Source organism: Condylostylus longicornis, unplaced genomic scaffold, assembly GCF_029603195.1.
Source record: "Condylostylus longicornis isolate FDR11 unplaced genomic scaffold, ASM2960319v2 ptg000017l, whole genome shotgun sequence".
NCBI classification, from domain to species: domain Eukaryota; kingdom Metazoa; phylum Arthropoda; class Insecta; order Diptera; family Dolichopodidae; genus Condylostylus; species Condylostylus longicornis.
The window spans coordinates 3,177,693-3,196,267 of NW_026577986.1; the positions used below are offsets into that span (position 1 = coordinate 3,177,693).

General features: G+C 22.2%; 1 protein-coding gene across 2 annotated transcripts in view; it reads right to left on the bottom strand.

Moving 5' to 3' along the window:
* The window catches only part of LOC129606047 (choline/ethanolamine kinase-like), a 33,434-nt gene extending 15,261 nt beyond the window's left edge, over nucleotides 1–18,173 (bottom strand). The window contains exon 1 of one of the 2 annotated variants that reach the window (XM_055516099.1): nucleotides 18,009–18,173. In XM_055516099.1, the coding sequence (XP_055372074.1) occupies nucleotides 18,009–18,065 (57 nt within the window). In that variant the 5' untranslated portion in view covers nucleotides 18,066–18,173. Of the gene's footprint in view, nucleotides 1–10,388; nucleotides 10,727–18,008 lie in introns of those variants that run through there. The other variant, XM_055516100.1, reaches the window with a different exon arrangement.
* Nucleotides 18,174–18,575: the final 402 nt, after the last annotated feature.

Genomic DNA, 18,575 nt, shown 5'->3' on the forward strand with positions numbered 1-18,575 from the left:
ATATTTTGCTAACTAATTAAAATTAAATTGCTGTTGTTATTAATGAAAATACGATAAATTATTTACAAGTATGTTAATCTAAATTGAAAGTAAAATTATGATTTCAACTTGAAATTTTTGTTTTCAAAGTCTACTACAGGACAATAAACTTTAATGCTTAAAATATAAAATTATCAAAAATTTCACAAAATTTGTATACTTATTATTGTTTGCATAATCGTACAATTTTTTAACAACACTATACTTTGAATTTGAAAAATAAAATTCTTTAGTTGTGACCCTGACATTAAGGAAAGGCCAAAAATATTTCATTTGCAAAAAGAGAAAGAAAGGTATTTGCTAAAATTATACATATATACCATACTTAAAATGTTATCTAATCTTTTCGCGACATCTAAATATGATGTTTTTGCAAAAATTATATTTGAATGTAAAAATAACATACGAGTTGTAGATGTACTAAATTTACTTAAAATTATACAACAGACGCATATACATATGTATAAGTGTACATATATAAACATACATACATATTATGTATATCTAATATAATATTGCGTATAACTGATGTACATAAGTTCGCTGACTATTTGCAACTCGAGTAAGGCCGCTTCATGTTTCAAAAACAAAAAAAAAATTTAATTGTTTGCTATTAGATTGAGTAAGTACATATGTACAAATTATACGTATACGTATATGTTTAATTGTAATTAACAAAATAAAAAAATTCAAATGAATTTGAAAACAAAATTCTTAAAATTCTAGACTAAATATAAACAAAATATTTTGTATATTCAATCATATTAATCTGCATTTTTCGGAATTTGTGTATTATATCTTAAATTTTTATTCTTCCACCAATTCGGATGGGAGTATTACAGACTTTGTCTCAGATAATTAACGGGTTTCAACTACAGTTTTTTAGCAATTTTCATGAAAACCCTCGTAAAGGTCATGTCGGACCAGAAATCAAACTGAGATGATTTAAAAAATAAACGAATTTTGGTATAGGATGATCCGACTCCCTCATTTATAATTTCAATTGGCTATACATACATACATTTAATTATCATATAATTATCAATAAAAATTTTACTCAAACTTAATGCTTAACTAAATATTTTACTGATATCAAAACTTAATAAAATAAATGATTAAGTAGTAAATTCTCGGTAATTATTAATCAACAAAATTAAAAAAAAAATCTACGTCATATTTCACTTGTTCTATATTACGTGGCTAAGTATATTTGTCTGTAAGTCCAAGTATGTATCTGTTACCATTTGAACATTTTATAATTTCATTTAACATTTTTTTTTTTCAGATAATTTTTACTTTTCACATTGTTTAAATATCACGTTGTGGTAAATTCAATTAAATTTGCAAGAATTTATTTAAAAAATTCTCGGCGTTTAAGATAGTGAAATTTCTTGAATTTAGAATTGTGAGCTTTCAGTTTTTTGTACAAAAACAAAATATATGTATATTAAATTTTTAAAATGTTGTTGTTAAAAAATTGAAGTGATAGGATAGTGTTTCCTCTCCCGTATAGTCTATTTATCAACATTTTTTTTCCACGCACTCTTCAGCGAAAATTTCAGGGATTCTGGACTACTGCCACAACTTCGTATACAAAAGTTTTGTTTTATAATATACTTTGCTGACGAGTTAAACCATCTTTCTCGCCCAAAACAATGTTCATTGGTGAAAATTCAGCTTTAAAGCTTAACTTCATCATATCAAAAGCTTAACGTATGGTAAGCATTTATTCATTTGTGTACGCTTTATTGGTATTTTGTTTCTTATCACAGTTTTAGTATAATTTCAAAAATTTCAACCATGACCGAATGTTTTGTCGAAGAAATTTTTAATGAAGATGTTATGAAATTCAGTCTACTGTATGAAATTTTGTAATTTAATGTGGTTGACTTGCTTAATGAAAGCCGATGATATATAGTATAAGTTTTGTGTAAGATTGGCGGTCTTTAACGTATTATACATAAATACGATAAAGCTTGAGTGAATGTTTCTTTTAAATTTTATTAACTACAATTGAGACGCTTTTATGCCAAAGATATCCATATATAAATATGTAATTTTATATCATATAAATTTATATTATGCATACGTATATCCAAAGATGTACGTAAACATGAATAAAACAAAAGAAAAGTTTCTAAAATATTGCAGCTGAAATTCATAATTTACAAATATCTTAATTTTTTTGCGAATTGAATGTACTTTTTTATATTTCTTGTACTCATATAATTTAGTCGTATATTTCGGACAAAGCTGTACATACATACATACACTGTATATAGGTAAAAATTTCATGTTTTTAAAAATTGCGTAGTGCAAATTGACCAACCTTGATTGTATAAAATGGCTAAAGATGAATGAACTTTTAAGATAATTAAATATTTAATCACTGATAATGTTTTGCAAAAAATTTGCAAAAAATTTCCATATTATATAAGTAAGTATACATTATATATATATATTTATTTTTCGGATTAAGCATGAATCATCTTCTCTCATTTAACCATTTTGATTTAATAAATCATAATTCCTAAGTACAGGTACATATTATATTATGCATGTTCGATGTGCATATATGCATTTATATATATATGTATATGGTTAGTACAAATTTTTATTCATTTAAATTCATTAGAAAATTGGAATTGTATCGTTAGTAACCATGAACTTTTACTGTTTAAGAAATTTTCTTATAAATTAATTTGTTATCGTTAAGAATTCTTTTATTTAGTTGATAAGATAAAATTTTTTTTAATCTAGAATTTTTTAATCTAAAAAATACTTTAATATTAAAATTTTAGTCTCCCGCGTTTAATAAATTCTTTAAATTTAATAAATTCTCATCAATTAAGTTTACTTATACTTGTCCAAAAAATGCGTACACAACAATTGTAAATATCTTCATTATATCTGTATATATTTAAAACTATTTAAATTTCAATAATTACAATTAAACTTTGTCTTTAAAGTTTTTAACAAAATTCATATCTGGTAGATTGTATCAAGTTGAAAAACTTATAGTTATACAAAAAATTATGGTGGCAAATGCTTAAAATTTCAGATAATTAAAAAATTACGCCTATTTTGTAAACATATCTACATGAATATAATTAATTACGTAGATATATATATTATATATATTTTCTTGATATACGTTAGTTCGATATTAAGTATACCAAACTCCTATATATTTTGTATTTATTTTTCCTTTCCATACTTTTATTTTAATAGGACAAGGTAAGTTTCTGTAGCATACATAATAAGTAATAATAATATTAAGTAAAGAGAAATTAAAAAAATAATATATTTTAACACGCGAAATATATATACACTTTCTTAATGTTATGTAGAATAATGCTAGCAAAAAATAGTATGGAAAATGATAAGAAAATTTGATAGATATTGTATAACTATTGTATTTATTATCTGAATAAAATCATTAAGTTTATGAAGCCCTGATTAAAAACAAGTTATTAAAAACTTTTAGTAGAAATAAATTAAAAATTGATATTTTTAATCTTTTTATGGGGGTATATGAATGATTAAAGAAGCATTCAACTTGTTTTCTTATTTTATTTATTTACTACTTATAATCACAAAAAAAATTATGTATATAGGTATGTATAGGTGTAGTTGATTGGGAGAGAATGGCGGGCTGTTTATTTTTTCACGATAATATTTCAATTTTTTTGTTTTTTGATGGAAAGTTTAAATTTATATTTTTTTTACAAGTAGTTAAGGTATTTAAATTATTTTGCAGCTGTTAAGAAGAAAAATGCTCATAAATCGTTCTGGAAAATATTTTTCGGCTAAGTATAGAGGGTGAACGAAAGGTTGCATTTCATGCTCGCATAATTATGGGTTACACTTTATCTTTGATTTAGTTCATTTTGTTTATATGTAATTTTTATTTATAGTGAAATAACGATTTTTCCTGGAAACCGATCAGTTTACAACCGAATTATCTCAGAAACGGTGAATCGTACAAAGAAAAAAAACTATTAAAAGGTAATTTGAAAAACAATCAAAAATCTTTCAAATTATGAAAAAAAATTGAACAGGAAAAACTTTTTAGTAATTGGTCACTTTGTGAAAAAGTTGACATTTTTTTCATTGTTTTAAATCGGTTAATAATTAGGGAAGCTATATCTATTTAAGTTGATAGATTTTTTTGTCAAAACCAAAAACTTTCAAACGGGGGTTTTTGTGTAAAATATTCATTTGCGCCAACGCGAGGGCGCCCGCCCTCACAAAAACGATTTCTTTCATAAAATTATTCCACCTTTCACCACCCAGAGATTATACTACGTTACAGATTTACCGTGTAAATACAATGTAAATTCGTGTTTAAGATTAAACTTGTACCCATAAACCATTTAACTATAAATTATAAGTAATTTACTTTCACAGCTTCGATCACTTTTTTACTTTAAAATTAATAATGATTATTGTATTTTTAAACAGGATTTTATTCTCCTGAATTTTTCAAAATACCATTATTGCCAAATTAAGACAACGTAAAATATTTAATATACCTATATCTACATATGTATTGATTTAATATATTCTGAAAAGTAAGTATAGTATAGTTTGATTGCAAATTTAAAGTCTTAATTTAAGGTATTTAACTTAAAGAGTATATACCTATCAAATATATTCAATTAACACTAAACTTCATTTATTTAAAAATTTGATTAAGTATATAATATGCCCATACATATTATATATATATTTATATTTTCTACATAAAATTAGTTAAATATTTTTTATTTGTTTTTCTAAAGAATTTTGTGGAATAATACAATTGCAATTTAAAAGCTAACCTTTTGATTTTTTTTAAGTTGATTATAAAATGGGTCTTTAAAACGTTCAGAAACAAGTTATATATATGTTAATTTTTCCATAGATTTTGTTTATACTTAATTTTTAGAATTTGTAACTATATTTCTAATTATTATAGAAAATTTAAAATATATATAGTTTGATATATAGTTATGTTGTACCGGCCTCTAATTCACTTATTTTACTAAATAATTTCCAGTTTTATTAAATTGTCATTAATTGTTTACTATAGATTGTGTATATAATTCGTATGTGTATGATGTATGCATACGTACGTGTATGTATACTATGAATACGATATATTTTTAGTAAATGAATGATATTCTATAAGTATATAATCCGCATGCTAATAAATCCTCTTTTAAAACAGTTGTTAAATTTTTGAACAACTATATAGAAATACGCATATAAATATTTACTCAATATAACGTAAATATACATATGTATGTACGTAACATATATTAATGAAAAAAATCAAGCAAGATAATTGTAGAGAATAGTGAATACAGCACTCATAATGAAATGAAAATATCAAATTTCGATAAAAAATGAAAATAAATCGAGTTTAAACACACACACACATACACACACATATATATATATATATATATATATATATATATATATATATATATATATATATATATATATATATATATATCTATATATATATAGATATATATATATATATTAAGTATATAAGTATTTATATAAAATATATACATAATAGTAGTTACTTAATGCATTATGAGATTAATATGATGATTGTATTTTTCATGAAAATTTAAGTTCGATATTAGAATTTGATATATTTAGATGTTACAACTAATAATATAATCTTTCATTATTAAGTCATTATAACAATAAATATTATGTACTTATAAATTATTATACATATTATGATTCTTTTTAGCAAACCAAATCATATAAAATAAGAGCGGTATTGTTTTAAACCCAATTTGACACAATTTTTTAACTTAAATTGGTGTTGCCTTTAAAAGTCAAATTAAACTGCACCGACGAATATTTATATATCTGCATGGAACGAGCAATGGACACATTTCCTCGAAATTTTATTGTAGATTCTTTACTGACACATTTCATATTTTTATCTAGGAGAATAATCGACCGGATTTTTTGAAATTTAATGCGTGAGTTCCGTTTATTGGTGACTCAATAAACCTCCACATTTTCATAATATTTTGATATAATATTATGCTTGAAATAAAATTAAAGTATTGATTAAAATAAAATAATTAGAAGTTGAAAATATAATCCAACATTATACAATGTATACTCTTTATAGGGCATGTTCTGTTCACATCAGACTTCTTTTTAAATTTTTTTATAGACAATTTATACTTAAAAAATTTTTGCTAATTGAGTACATTTTAAAAATTAACATGTTTTTTTTTAAATACTATTTTTATGGATCGTTGAACTTGCTACTCGTATATACTCAAAAAAAATTGATGATACGACAAAAACTCTATTATTTTCTTACTCATTCAGATTTTGGAAAACAGAGTGATATGTACTTAGAATGAAATTTGTGTTACGCAAATATGAAAATAGATAAATAACAAAAAATTATAATTTTATTTATTTTATTATTTATTAAACTTAATGTTTGTACGAGTATATATATTTTGTACGATACGATTGATTCCAAGTTTCATATTTAACACATACGTCTTAACGGAAGTATGAATTCTTTAAAGTATCACCATAGGCAATGTGTACCGGATTCTAAAATAAGTAAATAGGAAATTTGAGTCATTAATTGTTGTTCATAACCTTAAGTTTGATATCAAAATTAAAATCTTGAAATTTGTAATTACAAATTTGATTTTGTTTTAAATAAAATTTATCATCGCAATTGAGATGTAAATCTTATTTGGTACCCAAAATCCTGTCAGAAAATAAAATATTATTATGGGATTGAACGTGCACTCATGTAATATTCACAGGTTTTAGACAGCTCTCAATATTTAAATTTCAATACCCTTCAATTTTTTGCATGTTTTATACATTTGTGTATAGCCAGCCTTAAAAATTTTGTATTCATTCAATTCTTCAATCATTATTTTTTTGTGCTATAAAATAATTAATTTTTTGTTATATTCAAAATAATACACGTTTCTTTTTTATTGATTTTTGCAAACATTAAAGTGCTCTTTCTGTTTAGCATAACAAAAAAGAGTCAAACAGTGGATAAAAAAATACATAAATTAATATTTTTTATTTATTTTACTAACAAACAAATCTTTATACATATACATACATAATTAGTATTCGTGTGAGTTGGATTTGGATCTATATAAATTAGCTAAAATTATTCCACGAGTAATGACTTTCTATTGACTAGATTTCGATATTGTTTTTCGAAGATTTGTTTTTTATTTTTGATAATTCAAATTTTTTTTTTTGTTTTTTATTTTTAAAATATGTTAATTTTTTATTTATTAGCACGGAATTAAAATTAGGTAAAAATATTATTTATGCGGGGTTACAAATTCGACATTAATAATATTGATATAAAAATTTTTGTGTTTGAAAACTAGATAGCTTAGTTATTTATAAACTTTATAATTTGCAAAATATTTGCGCAAATGTATTTGGTTTTTCTTCAGAAAAACCTGAATAATTAAATATTATTTTAAATAAGTAACAATATACAGAATCGCATTATATACAAAATACAGGGGATTAGGTATATACTTAAATTCTTTAAACTTTGAAATTAGGCCTGAGGCAAAATCGCCACAGGTAAAAGAATTTATGTCAATTGAAATCTTGATTTAATTTCGGTTGCTTTTAACCTAAGGTAAATATTTGAAGTTAGAAAGTAGCATTGAAAATTTCATTTGTCAGATACAAAAATTAAATTTACGATATTTATTAATTTACTTGTTAAGTGTACATACGTTATGTACATGTAAATTCATTTTAAGAAAAACCGTTCTCAATTTTTTAAAACAAAGTGTTAAAAAATTTACAAATCTATTATCGTAAATATTTCCATGTTTATTATATTAGTGTTTTAAGTAGTAAAATTATAAATGTTTAAATAGGAAACTACTTTAATTTTGATATTAAATTATAGCAATTAATTTATATGTTTACAAATTTACAATGACCTTGCGGAGATTGTCAACTTCTAATTTCGTATGTTAGTGTAATAGTCTTAAGTAAATAAGTTCGATAAAATTTTACAACACTTAAATTTATAGTTAAAATCTCTATGATTAATCGAAAATAATAATGTCTGTTAAAATATGTAATTTGATATTTAAATCGAAATTAACAAACACACATAAATGTACATAAAGAAAATTTATATACTTAAGTACATAAAGAATTGGAGTAAAATTCTAGAGCAAATCGTGTCAATAAAACGATGATTATATAACATAAACTTAAATATTGTGGCTACCTATGCCATTTAACATAATGCGTGTGCAATCTATTATGCAGTGTAATATTGAAAACGCATTCGTATAACACCGTTAAGGAATGCATACAAATGTTCATACATATTCTACATAGTATATGTATTAATTACATGCATATAAACTCAGAAATAAAAAAAATATTTCAGATGTATTTTATAGTCAAGTTAACACATAAGTGACGCATAAAATGTGTAAATAATTTGCATATTATGCTTTTCGTTATTTAATAATTGTATTAGAAATCTGTCTTAATTATTATATATGTGCATGCCTTGTTTTTATTACGTTTTTATTAATGTAAATATTTACTCATTTGTTTGAAGTCAATCGGAAGTAAATTTGATTAAAATTCAATTAAAAATGCAAAGAATTGTACAAATAAACAATAATACGTTGTGAATTTATTTGAGTACCACTTCAGTACATACTGGAAATATACGTATACATATATTTATATACTTAATATTGTATACATTTGAAAACAATATTAGAAAAATAAAAGTAATAAATCAGCTTAGCAACACAATAATTAATGAAGTTAAATGCAATTGAAATTCACACGTACGTATATAGATAACAATACCGGTTTTCAAGTACATCAATACGTTAATTATAATTGCCTTATAGGTTCTTTCATGGATTATGTATTAAATAAAGTCTATTCCACTTGAATGTTTGAGTAAGTAAATGTTTTCATATTTTACAAGTAATATTTTAATATTTAGTTTTCATATTTTACTTACAAAGTTGCAATTATTATTATTCATTAATATTACTTAAGTTTTAAATAAATTCTTCAAATTTAAAAAAAAAACAGTGTTTAATATGCATACAATTTGAAATTTTATATAAAATAGAACACAAAAGGAAAAATATGTATACATAAAGTATGAATTGAGTAATTTAATTTTAATCATAAACCAAAATAGTCAACAGCAAAGTGTTAAGCTATTTTTAGAATTCTTAAATATAAGTAAGGCATATTTTGCCAACGCAATCTGTAATCTATGTACGTTAGCGTATGAGTGTATGGGATTGAACCTAAAATAGTCTGTTGAATTTTTCACTGATAAGCAAAATATTTTACTTTCTAAAATGAATTTGAATTTAAACTTAACAGGAAAAAAAAATTGAAACATATTTAATTAATTCCGTAATTCATACTGTAGTGTATAAAATAATAGAAAGGTTTAAAAATGTATAGTGATAAGCTATTTTGAATTTTACGCTCGCAATATAATCATATAGGTACTTCGAGTTATTGAATCTTTTAAGGATTATTAATTTTTTTTCATCTAATTCATTCTGCTCTTAATTTTAAAAATTTATACTGAGTAAAGTCTGGTAGGTTCTTCACCTACATAGTAAACTTAATGACGTCAGAAACTGGTTTATGGTTATTTACAATGATCATGCACCAGCCTCCTAGGAACGAAGTCTTTTATTTCGATATTCTCTTCCAATTTACTTCAGCTTTGATTATGAGTTTATCAGCAAGTCCAAGTTATAAGTTTTTAAATCAGCAATTCGCGATTTTTGTTTTTTATTTTTAGATCGACTATATTAGATCTGTAATCATTTAAAGCATGAAATTCATATTTTTAATTTTGTCAGCTTGAAATTATTTTCAAAAAATTAAAGAAGGAAATTACAAAGCGTAATTAAAAAATCTTTATTAATAAACTGTAAAACTTTATATGAATTATATAAAATAATAAAAATATTAAAATTCTTAATTAATAAATTAATATATTGTAAAAATTAATTATATTTATATTTTTTAGTTTATACTTTACTTCAGTAAAACCAAATGATTGAAAAGTACTTTTGTAACAATAGTTTAAAAGTAAAAGGTACTTTAATATCTTTAATGAGTGAATAAAGTGAGTTAATTTGTCAAATATTTCAAAAAATTATTTATTATTAATTTAATTTAAAATTTTTGTTTTTCGTTAATAAAAAAAACTCTTTTAAAATTTCAAATGTTTTAAATTAAATTTTAAAAATTTATTCAATTTCTATTAGGGTCATAAACATACTAGGTATATTTACCTGTGTAAGAGACGACATATTGTTGCTTGTTTTGAAATATGTACTTCTTTTGACAATATTAAAATTTCAAATTTAACAAATTTAAAAAATTTTGTACAAATATGAACAAATTAAAAATCTTTAAAAAAAATTTTTTTTTAATATTACCACGATTGAAAGTGCACCTTAAATAATTAGGTACCTAAGTATTATGCAATCGCAGAGAGGGAATTTTAAAAGTAATAATAATTAAATTTATTAATTAAATTGTTTAAATAAAATAAATTATGATTTAATTTTAAAAACAAAAATAATTAATTACAAAAAATTAATCACGGTTTTTTTTTTCACTTGCTTATTTTTTTTTTTGGTAAAAAGAAAGTCTAATTAACTTTATAAGGAACGCTCTTAGTACTATTTGAATTAATTTTATAATATTAACGTAACACAATTATTAATCACAATTTGTTAAAATTATAACATAAATAAATTTATTTTTGCTATTATAGAAAAAAATCCTTCAAATTTTTATTTGCTTTTAATAAAATTTATATTAAAAAAAAAAGAGAAAACACAAAAAGTTCTCAATAAAATGAGTTGAATGAAATTTCCTTTGTGCTTTTAAAATCGAATTTTACTCAAGTATAAAGAAAACCAAAATATTAAAATTTTATTTTTCTGTTTTCTTTCTTTTTTTAGAACTCTTGTTTTTTATTTTTTTTTTTGTAATAAGTTTTGTCACTTTCAATAGTATAAAAATTTTAATAATTAATTCCTCTTGAAAAAAGTTTAGTTTCCACTATAGAAAATTTTCACAACTTCTCTAATCGAGTTTTAATGAATAACTGATTTTAAAACTCATTTTCAAACCTTATGTACGTTTTTAATGAGTGCATTTTTTTTCACTCACACACTCATATCTACAGATTATTCATTTAATGTTATCTTAATAAATATTCATACATACATATATAAATATTATAAAAAGAGGTAAGGTAAGGTGAGTAAATAATAAATTGGTATAATAATCTAGAAGATTCATAACAAAATGTTAGTAAGTTGTTATTTTGATAATGAATGTTTGTAATTATTGTAAATTGAGTTGAGTAAAATATATTGTGTGAGAAAAAACAAATAATATATTGTTAAATTCCATATAAGAAAAGAGAAGTTGAAAAATCGTAATATTATAAAAATTGTAATCGTGGCATTGCCATATATGCATATATGTATATTTTAATTGTTTTTGTAGCCCAGTATGCGATTTATTTTAATATCTCGTCAATAACCATATGCCATTCCTTAAATAAACTACGCATCTGTCTATGAAATATGTAGGTATATTTAGGTAACTCTTGTAGTGTTGAAACACTTGTATAGTTAAATTTACATATTGAATCGCTGACCGAATTTGTACACAATCGTTCATTTTACATAATTCAGTATTAAGCATTATAGGATATTATGCAGTAGCAAAAAAAATTTTAGATGATACTCACCAATTAAGTACATATTTTGCGGAAAATGATTTTATAAAAAAATTAAAACAAAATAGAAGTACTTTAGGCATAATTCTTTTTTTTTACAATGTTATTTACATGATGTTAAAATAATCTTACTTCTTCTTGGCTTTTACCTTCATTATACTATTACATATCTGTCTATGACTATGAGCATGATATTTTAATAAAAAGTTGATATCAAAACAATATGGCAGTGCTAGCTACAGCTGTTCTTTATATTATTGCAAATGTATTATGTACATCATTATATGCACAATAAATATTATGATAAAATTTAGGTATAAAAGAGGTATAAAAAATATTATTTTGCAAAATTTAGCTCACTACTTTAGTACTCTCTTCAATCATTTTTGTTTTATTACAGTTTTTATATTGGTTTAGTATGCACAAAATAGAAAATTTTCCATATGAGAAATGGGTAAGTATGTATAAACATATGACGTATATCACGATATGCTTATGCAAGTATGGGTGTATGCATGTCACGTTCTCTTACATGATGTGGTTTTAAAATAATATCTGATCAGACTTTGCTTGTAAAATTATTTATAATAAATAGAAATCCAAAAAATATTTTGGTTTAAAATATATTTACTTATTTAATATTACACTCAATATATTCCTGAATAAATACAAATACATGTATAAAACGTATGTTTGGCATTGGCACTGTGTTATAATATAATATATGTATGTACATAATTAGTATGTACAAATAATATTTACCTGAACAAAATTAATACTGTGTTGAGTATGAGTCGAATATAAATAATTTTTGAGTGAAATTATTATTTTAATGTGTTTTTAATATTTCATATTTACTAGCTATTTGCTTTCATATTATGAAATTGATAAGAAAATTTGAGTAAAACGACTTTAATTTCTTTCAGTTTGAATATTAGATTTGCACTCGTACATTATAAATGGAAGTTCTTATGTACTATCATATTATTCATATAATCCAACATATTTGTATGTTTGTGAATCAATTAACAACTCAATCTGATTACAGACTCGAATTAAAGAGAATGTATTTTTTAGCTTTTTAATTTTTTCATATAGAACTAATTATGTGTTACGTGGCAATTATGTATATTAAATTATCAGATATTTTGGCAATAAATTATTTAACATAACGAATTAAACTGTAACATTAATATATTTTTTGAAATTATAGATATTCCATTTATACTTTTGATTCACTTATTTAAAAAATAATGATGATTTAAGGCTGAAAAATATTTTAGACTGACATAAAAAGAACAGAATAATCGGCTTTAAATTCTGCAGATTGAATTTAGCTTTTACATATGTATTTATGTCTATCTGTATGTTATCCATATTACATAATTCAGAAAATAATTCAGTCGATCTCAATACCACATTAATTTGTATGCGATTTGGATGGTGATCTTAGCTGCCATATGAATTTAAAAGTAATTTAACCATGTATGTAATAATCAATAATTTGAAAACTTTTACAAAATTAATAGTTGATATTATTCAATACTCAAATAATATGCTATTGTATATAAATCTAACGCGACTATTTTTGATATAACAGGAACACAATAAAAAACCCAATAACTATTTGAAATGGTATGAATTTAAGCTATTAAATCATTTCCGAAAATATGCTTCGGCAAATTATCCCAGAACAGACTTGATACGAACAATTCCAAATGTATACATATGTATATGTATATACTCCTCTTATATTTAACTTAAAATTTAATTAGAACAAACTTAATTTAAAAACAACTACGAATTAAAAAAAACAAAATAAAAAAATAACAATTAACAAAAATTTCTTGTTATTGATAAAATATCAAAAGTTGTTTATAGCATTTACAAAAAAAATTTTTATAAATATTTATTTAATTCTATAATAAAGAGTATGCTGTTAAAATACTAATCCATACATAACATTCGCAGAAAATTTGATTGATAATCATATTAATATGAACAAGAAAGCACTCATATATATATTTAGGGTCTGCAAAAGAGTGAACAATAAATTTGTTATGACATATTCTTTGAATGGTACGTACAAATAATTTGGCGGAACACAGATGGTGGAACTAATTTAAATGTGAATTTTAACAAAACATTTTTGTTTTGCAAATTCCTATTGCAAGTCCATTAAATAAATATCAATATGTGTACATACCTACCTTATTTGTATATTGTTATCAGTATGTTTACATTTATATACAAAATGAGACATAATAATTTTTTATACAATAAAATCTTATCTTTTTGAAATTAATAATTTTTTTTTTTCTATAAATTACTCATTATTCACAGACATCAAAATAAAAAATTAAGCCAAAAATTAATTTAATTGAAATATGTAATATATGTTTATAATATGTGCAATCTTTTAATATATATTATAATTTGTTTATGTACAATACTGTTTATGATAATGTGTAATCTCTATACGAAAGTAAAATTTAAGTGAAAATATACATACGTTTGCCACCAAGGGCAATGTCCACAATGAGTGTTGAAAAACATGCATATACATGCATATATAAAATTAAATAACATAATTTATAATATTAAATAAATATGCAATAATTTTGTTATTTTGACAAAATGGTATTTATTCACTGGATAAGTTGATCATGAGTTGATTTCTTTGAATTGAATGTCAAATAATTAATTAAACGGTTTAAAAATTTTATCAACTCAAAAACTTTAGGAGTATAACATTTTAGATGTAGGTATAATACTTTTAACTACAGCAGCCTATATTAACACAAAAGAGAAATTTTAGGAAAATGTTTTAATACATGCATATTATGCAAAATTTCTCAACAACTCCAAAGTTGTTTGCAGTGTTATACTTCTGTAAAAGAACACCATAATTAGTGACCAAATCTGCTTTTAAAAATTGTTCAACTGTTTCCTATTTTGTATTATGTGCAAAAAGAAAAAAAATTATTTTGTTTATCACAAAAAATGTATAAAACATATACATATGAACATACATAATTTTCATGTAACACTCAAAAATTAAATATCGAAAACATTTTTTCTAAAAAAAGTACTTTAGTTTAGAACAGAAAACCGTTTTTCAATTCAAGACCGAATCCTGATAAGGTGTAAAAATTTTATTTTTTTTTTCGATTGGCTTTGTCGATTAATCAATAAAGCCAATATCAGTCGATTTTTTATAATTTTTTTTTGTTTATAATATTGTTATCCTATCATAAAAATTTTATTTTGTTTTTATTATTTAATCTTATATCAATTATTTAGGTCGTATTTTATATAAAATATTTTACATAATGAGCATATTTGTATTGTATCTATATAACACTTAAATTGTAATTGCAAAGAAATTTGTTTTTTACAGGCCAGAAGTTGAATTTTCAAGGCCGAATGAATAATTTTTACCAGGCCACCAAGGCTTTCATAAAATCTCAAATATATATAATATAATATGTAAATCTCAAATATACATATGCATGTACAGAATTTTCGAGTCAAATATGTGGTAAAATCCATTGCACTGTCAAAAATTCGGTCCTGTATTTTCTATACATAATATTAATAAATTTGAGCTTTTTATAAAATAGCAAAACTTTCCATAAATTCATAATTATTCCATAAATTTTTTTTTTCATTGAAAAAATCTATGAAATCTATGGAAATTTCCTTTGCATTTTCTGCCTAATTCAAAATCAAACTTGGTGCGATATTTCAAGTTTATTTTTATAATAATAAACTTAGGCTAACACAAATTTTAGTTTTATCTTGAGTTCAGCTCATCGAAAAATTCAACTCATTAAAATATTTAAGAATTAGCTACGTGATTTGAAAAATTAGTTAGAAAAGTACCTATATATGCATGTGTGTATTAAGTGGTATTAAGGTATGGAGAGAGATATTCGATGAGAAAAATTTTTGAGTGAGAAATTAGAGTTGTTTTCATTTGATTTTTGAGTTAATTTTGTTACTCAAAATGGGGCAAATATGTCGTGTTTCTTTCTTTATAAAATTAAATTTAATAAGCTTTTCTGTCGTATCTAAAATTTAAAAAAATAGTGTTTATTAATTATTATGAATTTTATCCGTCATTACCCTGTTTCAAAGGCGTAAATTTTATTAATTAGGTAAATAAATTTGCTTGAAATAATAATAATAAACAAATTAATTCCATCAGGTTATTTTGCTTTTTTAAAATTAAAATTCCTATTAAATTTAAATAGTTGAACTATTATTAAAATTATGTGTATTTATTGTTATTATTATTACAATTAATTGGTGTACTTATATTCTTTTCACAAATAATAAATTGGAAAATAATAAACAACATTAAAAAATTCTTGGTTTTTTCGTCTTAATTCAAATAATTGGAGAACATTAATATAAAAACATAATGGATTCTATTTGCACAAGTGTTTCCAAATTAACAAAAAAAAATAATTTATGGAAATTACTAAAAATATTTGGTATACAAATGTGCTTAAAAATTATAACAGCTATAAATGTATAAAAGAATGTGTCTAAAATTAAAGAATAAAATTTTAGAATAAGATTTTGTTATATTAAAAATTTTTTATAGAAGCATGTACAATTGATGTGTTCAACTTGCAAATGCAATATTAACAATATAATGTCAACTTCCGGAATAATTGTATATTAAAGTCCAATGTGATTTTACAATTGTTATAAACTTCTATCTTTCTCTTTTAAAGTTGTAATTTTCTATAAAGTTTTATCTAAAAAAGTTGTTCGTAGTTTTATCCTTTAATATAGCAATTATCGCTTATAGATTGGAGCGCTTAATTTACATACATGTATATTTCTTTCCTTAAAATTTCTTGAAAAAAGTGTTTATTTGAGGGATTTACACTTAGTAGCTTTTACGTTATCCTTGACATTTAAGTAAGCTAATATTAGATCAAATTGAAAAATTAGACAAGAATTTTAAGCAACTTTTTTTTGATTAGAATAAACATTATATTTTAGAAAATTTTGTTTACTCTTCTAATATTTTAGTCATATTTATTGCAGCCATAAGAGCTCTTTCTATTATTTATTCCAGCTAGAAAAATTCGAAGAATGCAATAAAAATTATTGGGTTTACAAAAGCAATTTCATTTATGTTGAGCAAAGACAACGTGCAGTTGTCTAAAATTCAAAACTAAATACAAATACCATAGCTCTTTGTATAGTGTATATAATAAATAATAAAACACAGAATTTCTAAAAAAATAAATTCACTTCAAAATACATTTACAATTTCAAATCACGAGACTAAATAGAAATATACATAATATGTACGAAAAAATATTTATCTTTATAAAATTGCAGATCATATAATTTTTATTTTCTATTATGGTAAATAATTACTCATAATATTCAAAGTATCATTTTGTTAAGATTTCGTAAAATTTTGAAATTTGTAGTCTATATATATGTACGTACAAAGAAAAATCACATTTTATAAATATAAGTGGAGACAAGCCTCCGTATTATGAATGTATAAAATATTAAAATTTCTTAATAACCACAATGTCTACATATAATCTGATTAATTTATAGTATATAATCTAGTATACATATACTATAATGTACATATTTATTTTAATTTCAAAAATTCTATTGAAACGCAATATATTGTATATATAACATTTATTTTTATATACAAAATTATATATAAGAAATTTGTAGGGGGGGCCTTGAAACTGATTTCTGAATTTTGTTTATTCTATAAAATATACATGCATACATATATAAAAATTTTATATAAATGAAAAGATTTGTTTTCTTCATTATTTATTCAAATTTCAAATTTCACTGCCAAAGACAAAAATTAAAAACATCATTTATTATTTAAAAATGTGAAAAACATAATAAATAAACCATTTATTTACTCTCTTGTACATAAGTATTTGAAAATATAATATGTTGATATTTTTGAAGAGACAGAAGCATAAAATTATCTAATATTTATTTACTCAACATTTTTTTTGTTTTGGCTTCAATTCAAAAAGTATGATATATTTTTATTGTATATTATGTATACATTTATAAAAATTTTATAAATAAATATAAAAAAAATATATAAATTTTAAATAATATTATAAAGTTGAATACTTACACAAGGACTACATAAATGTTCTATTAATTTTTTCAATGATTTGGACATTCTAGCCATTTTTGGTTATTATTTAATTATTAACTTAGAAATTATTAATTTGAAATATTTAAATTAAAACAAATATCTATTTTTATCTATATTAAATATTAATTAGAAATTAACAAAAGTAAATTAATTAAATATATGTAAAAATGTATTTTTTATTTAATATTATAATTAAAATAATTGTAAAAATTTTATTTTCACTCAGAATACTGAACTTTTCAATAATTATACTGCCTTTTAAATATTTTGTTTTTTTATCTTTTATTTTCAAAAAAAAAATTCACCATATATACATTAAATTTTATGAAAAATATGCAAAATCAAATTCTTTCAAATTTTCTTTTAATTTCAAATAATTATTATAATTTTTTTTATTATTAAAAAAGTCACATTTTCACTTGAATAACAATAAAAACGTTTCGCAAACTTCTCACTTGAAATTCAGAGAACTTAATGTTTTTTTTTTGGATTCATCAAAAATTAAATTTTCGCTAAGAATATTTTAGCTCACATGAAAAATGC